At 34.8% G+C, this 14,473-nt stretch overlaps 1 protein-coding gene across 1 annotated transcript; it reads right to left on the reverse strand.

Annotated features, from left to right (window-relative positions):
* Positions 1-3,330: 3,330 nt before the first annotated feature.
* On the reverse strand, positions 3,331-4,920 carry LOC131028429 (uncharacterized). The gene has a single exon (XM_057958688.2). The coding sequence runs from the start codon at positions 4,918-4,920 to the stop codon at positions 3,331-3,333; it is 1,590 nt and encodes a 529-aa protein (XP_057814671.2).
* Between the last annotated feature and the right edge of the window lie 9,553 nt (positions 4,921-14,473).

A 14,473-nucleotide genomic window follows, 5' to 3' on the forward strand; every position in this document is an offset into this window, starting at 1 on the left:
CAATCTTCTCAACTAGTGGCTTTAATCTTGAAGTATTTTGATTGTGAGAAAAGTTTGTTTGTACCTGGAACAACAATGCAACAACTACAAAATAATTCTACACCTATCTTGATTCAACATGCATTCACATAATATCTACATCACTCTAGATCTTAATACAATTTTTGAATGCATAAAATATCCTACTACCACTTCGCCCTCTTGTGCTTACTCTCAGCATCACATTATGTTGAGTCATCTTATTTATTTGAGTGATTTGTGTGGTCAAGTTTAAGAAATAGTTGGGAGGTACCTTGGTTGGGTTCTTAGTACCTTTAACAAAAATCACAGGTTTGGTTTGAGGTTGAGGGACATCTTAAGTCTTGATAAAGATGAACAACAATTTTAGGCTTCACATGTTCATTTGCATGATTGGAAATGTGAATTGGTTTTTCTCTAATTGGACTCATTTTTCTCCAAGGATTCATATCTAGAAGGGGGCGCATCAAGATAAGCGCTAATGATATCATCCTCTTGCAATAAGATCTTCATCGGTAGGAAAAACTTTGGGAGAGGTATTAGCAAGATCCATCAATGCTTCATCTACATAATAGATGTAATGTAAGTGAATGGATGGTAAAGTGACATTAATGAAAGTGTTTATAATGTTTTCCTTTTGTTCTAAAATATCATCATATGTATGACCAGCTTTCAAAAACAGACATGAATGATTCATCAGTGCTTCATCTTTAAAAGAGATAGCATTGAGAAAGGTAATAGTAATATAATTATCTTGATCCAAAGTGTCCTTATGGATAGGAGTGTCTCTAGGAGAGAGATAAAGTGATATAAGGGAGGGTTAGACACTATCACAACTATGACATGTCTTTATGACATGACTAACTAGTTGAAAACATAATGATATATTTTATCAAATAAAATTAGTTTCTGAATAACACATTTCATAATAATCAATGAGATAGAAAGAATATAATAATAGTAATATGTTGTGATTAATGCAAGTACATAATAATATCGGAATGAATTTAATCTAGAACTAAAATAAATAAATAAAAGAATAAAAGTGTAAGATATGTCAACTTCACTAAAATGAAATGGGTTGAAATGGGTTCCTAGACTAAAGACAAACTAAGATCACAAATAAATACCATTCGCTGGACGAAATAGCTAACAAGAGCCAACTTTAGTCCTAAAGAAGAGCATGTTGTGTATGATTTTTTCATCTTTTTTATTTTAACTTGATGTGAATATGTAATGAATAGGTAAAAGGATAAGAAATTGATAATATTTGAAATAAATAAAAAAATACAAAACTAGAAGCAAACATAGAAGTACAAATTAAGATATGAGATTTAAAGAGGCATATGTAAACAAAATCTCAAGCCTAAATTTTTAGACTATGGATCCAAAATTGTAATATAATTGACCAAATAATTAAGGAAAATATATGTATTCCTAACCCAAAGGATTTTTGGGAAAAAGAAAGAAAAAGTTGTTTTCAATATTCCACTTTTTCTCAAAATATAAAAATATTTTGAAAGGTAGCATAAACAATTATGTCATTCCTAATTTTTCATTTACAATAATTAAGAAAATTAAACGATTAAAGAAATCAAACATCCACTAAGTAAATCATGACGTAGACAATAGAATCACCTATAACTTTGATCTAGTTTAACATACTAGGCAACTCAAGAATTGAGGACACAAACAATACTCATAATAAAACTAGTGAAGCCAAGCCCCCATTAAGAACCCAAAGAAACACAGAAAAACATAAACTATGCATCCCTTGATATATAGTTGGAATGATGTTGAGATCCAAAGATCTCAAGGCTATAAATGAAAAGGGAAATACAATAAATAATCAAAGAGGTGGTCGAATTTTATCATTTATAAAAGTTATATTACATGACCATGGTTATTAATTCTTAATAGAGGAAATATGGCAGCATAATTGATTAAGAAAATCATTCAACACTATCCTTTCTGTGTTATATACATTGAAATATACATTGCTTTCTCAGGTAGTTATTCTCATTTTTATTTTTTTCCATTAAATTTTTTTAAAGGCATCATATTGTTATTATACTCTCAAGGAATGAAATTAACTTAACTAAATGGACGCATCATCCCGCACATTATAGTTTACCATAATGGTGCCCCTTGTGCTACAAATATCATTTTCTCAACTAACAACCATAATAAAAGTGTCAAAAAAATCCAATACGAAGACCATACCTACAAAGAATATTTCTATATTTCTTAAGAAGAATATGAGATAAATCTCTACTCTTATTTTCAATTAGTTTCTTCTTATCACACACATAATTACTTTAAGGTTTTCTTTGTACGTCTATAAATCTTTAAAGTTCCAAAATCTTCTTCTAGCTAGTAACTTGTTAGATTCAATTCCATCAAGTTAATTCTATTTCTCATTTTATTATCTATAAGTGACTTCTCTCATAACAAAGATATCGATGTTGGTACAATAATCTTTATTCCAAAAAGAAACCATTCAATCATAGGGATTAAGCATGACACTTTCTATCACACTATATTACTGCAATATAATACATTTTTTCTCATATTTGTAACTAAATACTATTTAAAATTCTCACAGGTAAGCTTAAAGGTAGCTAAATAATTATATTCTATCATCTTTACAAATCAAGGCATTGATCATTAAGATAAAAATTGTTCCAACAATATATCTATTATTTTTCTTAACTATTTTAATTTTTATTATTATTAGTTCTTTTGAGTGTCTAGTTAATTTTTTAAATGTAATTGGTGATATTAGCATGACATGCTCTCTAGTCCCACATCGCAAATTATAAAAGCTAAGGCTCAAACCTACAAGCATATTGGATCAATAAAAGCACAAACTTGTGATCACAATGATCTAGTAGAGATTTGAAGCTTGTGGCCACAACAAGAACAACACCACTTAAACAACACACTATGGGAAGAACCCATAATTAGTTTATAATTTATTATAATTGATAAATGAATATTGACCATAACACCGATTATTTAAGATTACATATTTAATATGATCATAATATTTTAATAAAAGAAAAACCACTCACAAACGTGATCAAAAGAAGTCACGTGAAACATTACTTAAATTCTTTAAAAAAAAGAATTACACACAATCAATAAAAATGGGAAACCTCAATCTAATCAGAACAGTCAGAATACATTTTCCTTTTACTGTAAGGCAAACAGTATTCTGGACAATAACCGCCTCCTAAAAGGGCATACACAAACGTAGGAATATAAAAATAGGCACAATGAATGCTTTATTCAATCTATTGAGAACAAGCATTAATTGTTGCCCTTCAGACTGCTCCAGAGACTTACGAGGGTTTCCGCAAAAACAATAACCGCTATAATGACGGCTAAGACTAGCCAAGGTTTCGAGAAGTATTCTTCCCATATTTCAGCGAACCAGACCACCCATTGTTGGCCGATGTACCCATTCAGCTCCCTTGTGATCTCATCAAATTGGTTGCATTTCGGTATCCATCTTGAACTGTTCATATCGTTCCACATCCTGGCCACCTCTTTGCTGTCACCCAGATTGTTCTGAATGATTTTCTCCTCTCTCAAAACATCTGCATCTTTTTCTGTTTCAACTAACTGGGACATAAACAGGACGAACCGAGTGACTACTTTTTGATCTTCGTCGCTACTCATCTCTAAAAGCTCACTGCTTCCACTTTTATAGCAAGCCTCATATGCCAATAAATTTCTGAAAATTGTTTCTGTCCACACTCCAACATCAATTTCCGGAAGAAGCAGAGTGCCAGTCTGCTGGTCGAAAGAGATATCATGGATCCCGCCATGATCCATTGCTTTGAACACCACTCCAGCTTTTTTAAGTTTCTCTGCTCCGTATGGAAGATACCTTTCATCGCTTATCTCAGGAGTTTCCTTTTTTCTAAGACATGGACTAAGAAGACAATATAAAAACTTTAGCACAGGGGATCTGAAATCACAATCGGAAGCAGAGGACTCAGAAATTGGTGATGCCTGCTTCAAGTGTTTCTTATAGGAAAGCCAAGAATCTTTAGAGACAAGCGTAAGGCGTAAGCAATCCAAGAGATGTTTGCATGCTATCAAATTGAGAGTGCTCCTACAAGGCCGTGGAGATTGGGACTTTATAGGGGAAATATGGCAACACAAATGGCGGAGCAAATCCTCCAACAGGGGCCTTTTCCCTGTTACCTCCATTGCTTTTTCAAGAACCACCATAGGCAGTTGGTTCTCCACTTTCATGACATCCATTAAAATGGTGAAGAGTACTGGATTGTTACTGCGTTCATAGAAAACAGGATTACTGGAACTTACTTGAGCAGAGGCATCATCCCATCCACTGTAAACTGGTGGAATGGTGATGCTGAGGCCGCTACCATCCACTCTATTGAAACCCATAACAAAAGTGTTGAGAAATTCCAGTAGAAAGGCCACGTCTACAAAGCACATCTGAGCAATTTTCTTTGTCTTGATATGAGATAAATCTCTATCATATTTATCAGTTACTTTCTTCCGATCACATACCTCCACCATAGCTTGAAGCTTTCCTTTGTGATCTTGATCATCGGTAAGCTTCCAAAATCTTCTTGTGGCTAACAGCTTGTCTGATTCCATTCCATCAAGCTGCTTCCGCCGCTCCTTTTCTTTCTCCGTGAGTGACGCCTCGATCTTCTTGCCATGATATTGGGGAGAGTAATTATGATAAGGGCCAAATGACACCATGGTGGGATGGTAGAACTTGGTGCTTTCGCCTACAATGGCGATCGGCACTGTAAGAATGCATGCCTCTTTCCTATCTCTCGCTTCCTCTGCCTTTTTCGCCTTGGTAACTATCTCTACTACGAAATCATTGAGACTGCATGCCAAAGACAGCGTCATTTTTCCAGTAAGCAGAAAAAATCAGGTATAAACTAAAACAAGTCGTTTGATAACTATGGTTTGGCATTTAAACAAATATATAATGTACCTCTAGCTTCACAAGAACGGCATATTTTAAGTACGTCACTATCACAAATTAAAAACAAGATGGGCCTATGCTTGTGTCAATTATACAGCTCTTTAATGACGAATATTTGATTGTACGTTTAATGCATGTACAACACCAGAAGTGGCTGCAAAGTACGATGTTAAACAAGACGTATGTATCTTGGTAAGGTGACTGTAAATAGCTTTGTGTTGTTCTCTTGGTTTCTCAATTCGGTGAAAGATCAGGCATATTTTTTTCTAAAGTAAAAGATAAAAGATCTATGACGTCTATTATCTTTTTTTTTCCTTGCAAGAAGGCATAAGCTGTTTCGAAGAATAATGTAGAAACCAATGATGTTTCTGCCTTCTTCAAAGATATTAGTCATGGAAATCGTGCCTGTGAATCCAGATAAATTTAGTCCACATTGCTTGAAAAACGTTGTAAATGAAGCGAATGAACTAATTCCTCACAAACATTTACCAAAGGTATGTTGGATGGATTTGAAGGGGTCGTTGTCTCCTTGATTATCTAAGGTGTTCGCCACACAATGTAAAGATAGACAGAACCTCCCCTCTTTATTTCTTAATAAGTAACGCATATCTAAAGCAGAATAGTAAACTTTAGAAAAATATATTCGAGTAAACATAAGATGCTCACCTTATTTAGATAGCTCTTATTATTACAAGTCTTCTAACTTGTAAGATATATGATTTATATACTATTTTTGAAAACTTAATTGTGAGGGTTAATATTATCTCGTTCGAAAGAATTGTTGCTTTTTATGTCATGTAAAACAAATTTATTGTTAAGATAGAAGTGTTTATATAACCAACAATCATATCTTTGAGAGTTGAGTTAATGTATTTTTAGAAATATTTAAAGAAGTTAATTTTAAAATTTAGTAAATATATAAATATGATAGTACATATATGATAAGAATTGTGTCTCATTGTCCAGCTCATTGTAAGAGAAGCACAATAATTAGTATCATTGAAATGAGTGATGAATTTATGGGGAAAATACCTGTAAGTTATTTGGAAGATAAATATAATGGTAAGCTTGAGCTCACTATGATGCATACTTCATCATAAAAAATAAGACTTTACCCTATATATTTTTGAGACCTTTATCTAATTCATGAATGACTCTATCCAATTTGTGGAAGATTCTAAGGAACATAAAAGTAATCATTTTCTATTGCGCAATCCACTAGGTTTTTTCCAATTAGTGGAGAGAAATAATCCTAAATAAAAAAGATCTACAAAAAACATTCATGAGTTATTCAGGCTATGTTTGGATAAATTTAGATCTTAATCTTTGTAGAATAATGATTATCTCATCTTTTACAACTTTTCTCATGAAATTGTGAGATAAGTGTTGCATTTTTTAAAACATAGATGAGTTAGTCATAACCATACGTAAAGAAAAAAATAATACTTAAGCATTGTGGCACAACCTATTTGTTTTAGAACAATTTGAATAGCTTGCTTAAAACATCTGTCTAGGTGGACAATAGTTATGACCAAAGGAGAATATTTATATTTAAGTTTAGATATTCTTAATTAAATATAAAAGGTAATTAATAGATACCTATATCTAACACATATATCAATTCATATGGAGAATTCATTCTTAATCTAGATTTGTATTCAACAATGGTCATGTTTTAACATAAAACATAATTTACATTTACGAAAGTGTCTCCCAAAACTAATATTTTTCTTTATTCATAATAAAATTCAAAGTGTATATTCTAATTATTTGAAATATTAGCCATCAAACATTAAATATTCCTTCAAATTCCCCTTTTTTGAAAGCTTAGAGCCACAACTAATATTTCTTGATTATATATCAACAAATTTCTTAAAAGTTAAACCATATTGAAATTTATTTCCTTATATGTTCTAACTATAACCTACCTAAAAGGAAGAATACTTTGAAACTCTCAATGCCTATATCATATAATGGAGATCAATACATCAAAGGAACTTACATAACAAATATTTTTATAAAGAATCAATACAATCGTTAACATATGTGCAAATCTATTAATATTTTAGAGGTCTTATTTTGAGGCAACATGATACATCTGGCCCTCTAATTACCATATTGATATTGTGAGATTTTGCCAAGATCAAGGGCACAATGAAAAACATACAAAAGAGAGACAATAGTTTGACAAGAAAAAATTGTATTCTCATCAATATGCAAAAGAGATCAACTGGATTAACCAATACAATGAATATGAGCCTACTTATATAGCCAAGGCCAAATGGTTATGTGAGCACACAATCATGACATGTGGCTCAATGAGAAACAAGGGTATGTAAGAAAAAGTAGGGGTAGCTAGGAGAAATAATATAATATTCCACAAGAGGTGGATCACCCACCGAATGTGGAATGTAATAGCGAGATGAGACCACAAAAGGTGGAATTTCTCCTACAAGCATCATCCCTATGTGCACACTTCCCTAAGTGTCTCATATCCAAGCTACAATGAGATGCATTATCCTAAGTCAACTTAAGTAAAGTGTAATTATATCCTAGAATAAATAATTACACCAACACCCCTCCTTAAGTGCAACTTAGGGGAATGAAGACTCAAGTCAACAATGCAAGATGGGTACTGACTACTAGGCCATGATAGGTACCCATGTACAATATTGAAATGTAAGCAACCCTATGCAATAAAATCTCTGACAAATGGAGAAAGCGAGAAAAGCCAATGGGAAAAAAATCCCCACCAAAAGAGAGATAAATGTTCAAAAGACTCTCAAAGAAGAAGGACAAAACCTCAAGGAGGAAAAGTTCCCCCCCCCTCATAAGAGAGGAAGGAGAAGTCAGCTGACCCCTCTAATCCAAGTGAAGTACTATACCTACTGCATAGTGAATCCCGTAATGATGTGTACCCTGGATGTAGTGTACGATGCGTTTGGTGGCTTTCCAATGAAGCTCATGTGGTTCCTACATAAAGGAAGAAACTATGCCAACCGCAAATGAAATGTCAGGGCATGTGTTAGTCAAGTAGATGAGACTACCCACAAGATGACAATACAATGCAGTATCAACTGGTGGAGAAGAGAACTTAGCCTCAAGCTTGAATCCTGAAAGAAAGGGAGTCAATGCAGGCTTACAATCATCCATATGAAACCATGCAAGTAGATAAAGAGCATAATTGGATTGCGAAAGTGTGATCCCGAAAGGTGACTGTGAAATCTCTATCCTGAGAAAGTAGTGCAAAAGACCCAAGTCAATCATAGAAAATCTATCATGCAAAGGATATTTGACACTACTAATGATGGATGAGGTGCTTCTTGTAATGATCAAATCATCAACATAGAGCACAAGTATCAAGTGTGATTCATCCTTTCATGAAATGTAGACATTTAGATTGGAATGACACCTGGTGAACCTTGATGAGAAAAGGAAGGAATCCATCTTGGCATACCAAGCCCTATGGGTCTGCTTAAGGCCATAGAGAGATTTCCTCAGTCAGAAAACCAATGAAGAATCCTGGATGAAACCCTATGGCTGCTCCATATATATATCCTCATGAAGATCCCCATGAAGAAAAGAACTCTTCACATCCATTTGATGGACAACCCAACGATGAGCTGTTGCAATAGAAAGTATCAAGTGAATGGAGTTCATCTTGGCTATGGGTGTGAAGGTCTCAATATAGTCAACACTTGGAACTTGTGAGAAACCCTTCGCAATAAGTCAAGCCTTATACTTATCCACACTACCATCCACTACAAACTTAGTTTGATAGATCCACTTACATCGAACTATCTTTCTCCCCTTAGAGAGAGGGACTAACTCCCAAGTGTTGTTCCTAATCAAAGAACTATACTCTTCCTCCATACCTTGGTCCCACTCGGGAACCCCTAATGCTTCTTGAAATGTCTATGGATTGGAAGTGGCAGTAATGTGTTTATGGAAGGTCCCGATGTTGTGATTGAGTCCTCCATTTATCTAAAGGATCACCAACAAGAGAACCCACCGAGTCAAGTGTCTGTCAAGCCCAACGAGGTCTAGGTGGAGGTGGAGGACAAGGCTCCTCAACTACTAGTGGACCCTAAGGAGGTGTAACCCTATGAGTCAAAGTGGAAGGAGTCTCATCATGTGAATCACTCTCACCACTATCCATAGTGGAGGAAGGTAGAGGAGGAAGTGAGGCTAAGCTAGGACAGCTTTCCGCAAAATGAACACTCCTCTCAATAAACACCGTGGATGTGTCTCTAGATTTGTCTATAGATATGCCTTAACACCCTCCAAATATCCAAAAAAAATACAAAGCCTACTCTGAGGTTCCAATGCCTTGTATTTCTGCGGAGCAATGTGAGCTAATGTTGGACACCCAAAGACTTTGAAATGTCTCACAATCAGTTTCCTACAAGCCCGAGCCTCAAAAGGAGTATTACCCATTATAGCTTTGTGAGGAACCTGATTTGATGTGTATAGCACAACTAATAGCCTATGCCCAAAAGGCAGGATCAAGAGAACATGCATGTATCATACAGCTAGACATTTCATTGAGATTTCTATTCCATTATTTGTGAGAAGGATCTTGACCACTTTCCTGAATTTCTTCTCCACATGAGCCTTGAAGTCTATAAATTTGTCAAACACTTCACTCTTATGAACAATAAAATAGACCCAAGTGAAGCGGGAGTAGTCATAAATGAAGGTGAGGACATAACAAGCCCTACTAAATGAAGGTGATGGAAATGGACTCGTGACATCACTGTGAACAAGTTGAAGAACTTCCAAAGCTCTCAAAGATTTTTCCTTAACAAACTTATCCTCGAGATGGTTTCCCATGGAACATCCTAAGCATGCACCCTCTAAAAACCTATTGTAGACCTGTGACCATGTCCTTAGTGCTAAGCTACTGAAGCTAGTGGTAGTTGAGGTGACCAAACTACTCATTCCATAGCTTACTTTTTTAATTTGAATGAGTAAGCAAGGCCCTATAAGGAGAAAAGTGGGAGAATGAATAAACCCTTGAATTGTCATTGACTTTTTCCACTACTACCAAGGCATCATTATAAAGTTCTTTTACCATAATTGAATTAGGTGTAAACTCAACATTTTTCCCATTCCCATAGTGAGTGATTTGGTAGATAGAGAGAAGATTGGTAGACAAGTTAGGAGTATAAAGAACATTGTCAAATGTTCCATCATCCATGGAAAATGAACCTTTCCCTTCTACCTCAACTTGTGTAGCATCACTAATGTAAATGTGAGGTACCTTTCAGAGCTCCAATGAAGAAATCTACTCCTTTGTAGAACCCATGTGATAAGAGGAACTTGAATCAAGTAAGAACTTGTTGTAGCCACAAATGATTGCCCTTTTCCTTAAGACTGTGAGGAAGTGGAAGGAGATGATTCCTTCTTGTTGTAGGCAGATGGAAAATTGATGTTGTTCTTCTTAAGGAGATTTGTCAATTCATCAACTTTCTTGGTGTGGCATCTATGCTCATCATGACCATACTTCTTGCAATAAGCAAAAGTTGTTTTCCCCTTCTTGGAAGAGGATGAAAAATTTCTTTGTGATGGAGAGGATGATTGTTCTTTTTCCTGATATGGATTTGACTTAGATTTCTTCTTCTTCCTATTGTAATATGTTCCTTGACTCCCTTGATTAGCCACCAAAGACTTGGAATTTGAAGACTTGAGAATCCCCAAGTTCAACAACTTAGATTGTTCCAACATCAACATTTTTGTGAAAGCATCAAATGAAGGCATGGTGTAGAAACTCCCCACTATCAAGAGATGGGTTTGGAAGGTAGAAACAAATGCTGCATATTCGGGTCAAAGCTTGTCCAACAAGTTGAATATCAATTAATCATATTTTTGCTGGTTCCACAATCCTTAAGATTTTCTCTTAGCTCATTTGCTTTGGTGACCAAATCTTGGATTGTATCAAAACTCTTGGGATCCAAGTTGGTGAGCTCATTGTCAATCTTGTAGCCTCTGATTTTATCAACTTGACCATACAATTTCTGAAAGATATCCCAAGCCTCTTTGATTGTTGAACACTTCTCAATGTGAAAAATGAGTCATCTAATACATACTTACGCAAAGTTCCCAGAGCCATGCAATTTTTAGTGAACCATTCTAATTGAGAATTAGGATAAGCCTTAGGATCTGTTGGTGTTGCTATTATTCCATCTATGTAATGCGTGAGTCCTTTTTCCATTAGTTTGCTCCATGCTTTTATTTTCCAAGATGCATAGTTATGTGGAGTTAAAGGTATAAATTTATGAGGACTCATAGAAACAAAAAAGAAAGAGCACAAGGAAAGAGAGGCACAATCACACAAGACACCCTCCCAAATTCACTTAATCAAAGAAGCCCGCCCCCAAAAAATGATGATTTGGCACTTTATATTTAGTGCGTGTACAATGGGCCACTTGCAAAAAATGGCAAAGTGGACTTCTAATTTCAATTTAAACTTCCTCAAATAGGTGAAAAGAGACTCAACTGATAATTCAAGAGATCTAAATTAAGATCCAAGCAAATTATAAGTACCGAGTAAGCCAAAAGGGACTAATATATGAAAGTATAATACCCACTCAAAATCTCTACAAATTGATGACATATTATGAAAGTAGACGAAAAAATATACACTATAAAAAAAAGTGGCACTTGAAAAGGAGGTCCTATGAGCCCAAAGGAAGCCTTTGAAGTTACAAAATTGAGGATTGGATAGGTACTGCTGAGAGAATCTGCAAATTTTGAAAAACTTGTTCACTAAAATCAAAAAATAAGCACACCACTACGAAGAGCACAAATAAAAAAAAATGCACCTAAAAAGGAGCAAAATTGAGCAAGTTATGGGCCTTCAAAGTTGACCGAAAAATTCAAACTGCTTAATGGTGAGGGGTCTAAAATTCTCAAAAAGGTGTTGACGTAGGATAAAGTCAGCACTTTACGATGTTAAATTTGGGTAGGCTATAACCGTCGGGAGGTTGTGGTCACCTGCGAAGACTGTAGTTGTCGGCGAGAGCTATCAAAGGTCGTCGACGGGAGCTACTAGAGGTCGTCAGAAGATGTAGGGGGAGTGGATGGCAGTCGGGCAACAGACGGCAATGACACGATGATGACGGGGTATGGTGGCGGTACACTTGGAAAGCGTAGTTTTGCAAAGTACTTGAGGGGGAGTGGTTATGGGACCCCTCCTGCACAGTATATTTTTTTTATAAAAAAGTTTGCAAATTTTCAACTAGATCAAATTAAATTTTTTCGTAAATTTTTTTTTTTTTTCAAAATTCTTACAGTACTACCCGAATTGGGTAAAAAATTCCCGCAACACCCAAAATTCAACTTTTGCCAAATATAGACAATTTTATACTCAATTTTTATGGAAACAACCTCCCGGATGCAATGGTGAGGTTGAAAACGCTCTAGGATAACTCCAGAATGTGCAGTACCTCAAATCTAAAATTAGAGGCCTTCCAAGATGTCTCCCAAAACCAATCAATGAATCCCTAATGGCTCTAATACCATGTGATATTTTGCCAAGATTAAGGGCATAATAAAAACCATACAAAAGAGAGACAATAGTTTGACAAGAACAAATTGTGTTCTCGTCAATATGCAAAAGAGATCAACTAGATTAACCAATAGAATTTATATGGGCTTTTTTATATAGGTAAGGCCAAATGGATATGTGAGTGCACAATCATGAAATGTGACTCAATGAGAAAAAAGGGTAGGTAAGTTAAATTAGGGGTAGTTAGGAGAAATAATATAATATTCCACAAGATGTAGATCACCCAGCGAATGTGGAATGTAATAGCAAGATAAGACCACAAAAGGTGGAATTTCTCCCTCTTAAGTGCAACTTAGGGAGAAAAATACAATATCCAATATGATATGATGATGGGTCCTTGAAACTAGACCATTTAAGTTACCCATTTAAAAATATTGTACAACTAATCTCTTACAAATGAAGAAAAGGAGAAAACCTAATGGGACAAAACTCATCCCCAAAAAGAAAGATGAATGCCATGCAGTGATGAATGAAGGTCTCCATAGTAAACCCAAGAACGATATCAATCTTGAGAATACAATCAGTATCCCCCCCATGGGAGGGAAAAATAGAGACTACGGATTGCCCCTATAATGAATAATAACCTACAATACTTATAAGTGTTTGAAGACAAAATAAGATCAAATGTTTACAAATAAATTGTCTGCCATTAGGAAGAAACAAAACTATATATAGATGTAGATATGCTTCCCATTCATGATAGAATTTTTTAGGAAGTGGAATCAAAATGTATGATGATGTTTCAGAAAATTGCTCAGGTATCTTCATGTCCATGAAAGATGATTATGCCACTATAAAATAAGGTACATTCCCAAACAAGGAATAATGTAACAAACTGAAGCTATGTAGAAATTAATATGGAGCAAGATCCAAACAACAAGATGATGTGACAAAAAAAATGTAATGATTGTTATCAAAGAGAATAAAGAGCCCCTCAAATGTATCCTTCAAATCTGTAGTAGAAGACTAAAAACAATGTCTAAGATACCTACAATTAAACCATTCTCAAACTACAAATCTAAAAAACTAAAATGTGTCCTCCAACAAACTCTAAAAGATGATGCTAATCCTACTAATCAAGAAAGGTAGAAGTCTTGAATGACTTTGGATGAGTCAATACAAGTTAACAAAGATCAACTATCTCTAACGAAGAATTGACAACCCTGGAAGCAATCTAAACCTCATCTAAAGTCTTAAGAGATGCCAAAATATTAAATTATTTAATAGTATCACAATTGTAGGGTATATTATTTGAAGGGTGAAAAAACACATTGCAATTGAAAAGAGGATCTTTGAGGAATGGCTAAGAATCGAGATCTCCATTTAACTCCCAAATGTAAGTCCAAAGAGCACAAGGACACTCAAAATCAATAACTGATATCATGATGTCATTAGGAACATGCTTAGCAATGAATCCTAATAAATGGTATCTCTTGCAATTCCAAGCAAATAACCTACTAGATATTCTAGTTACAAAGGAACGAGCCCATAAAAATATGGTGACAAATTTAACCATATAAGATGGGTAATGATTCCATCTCACCATTTAACATTTTCTCCCTCTTCTAAGTAATAAAAAATGGATTAAAAGAAAATCCCATTATTTACTATCATGATTCTTCAAAAAATTCTCATCACATAATATATAAGCTTCCAACAAATTAAAATATCCCATGAGGATAAAAACAAATAATATCCAATGCAACTAATCTCTTACAAAAGGAGAAACAAAGAAAATCTAATGGGACAAAAGTCCTTTCCGAAAGGAAATATGAAAATCATGTAGTGACGAATGAAGTGATGAATGCAGGTCTGCACAATAACCTCTCAGAATTAAATCCATAATAAGAAAACAATCAATAGCCTGCCATACGAGGGAGTAAAAGAGACAAGGTAGCCCCACC

Source organism: Cryptomeria japonica, chromosome 7 (assembly GCF_030272615.1).
Source record: "Cryptomeria japonica chromosome 7, Sugi_1.0, whole genome shotgun sequence".
Classification (NCBI taxonomy): Eukaryota; Viridiplantae; Streptophyta; class Pinopsida; order Cupressales; family Cupressaceae; genus Cryptomeria; species Cryptomeria japonica.

Bases quoted from the DNA above. Each gene is read 5' to 3' on its own strand.
- LOC131028429 (XM_057958688.2), bottom strand. From the start codon at position 4,920: ATGACGCTGTCTTTGGCATGCAGTCTCAATGATTTCGTAGTAGAGATA.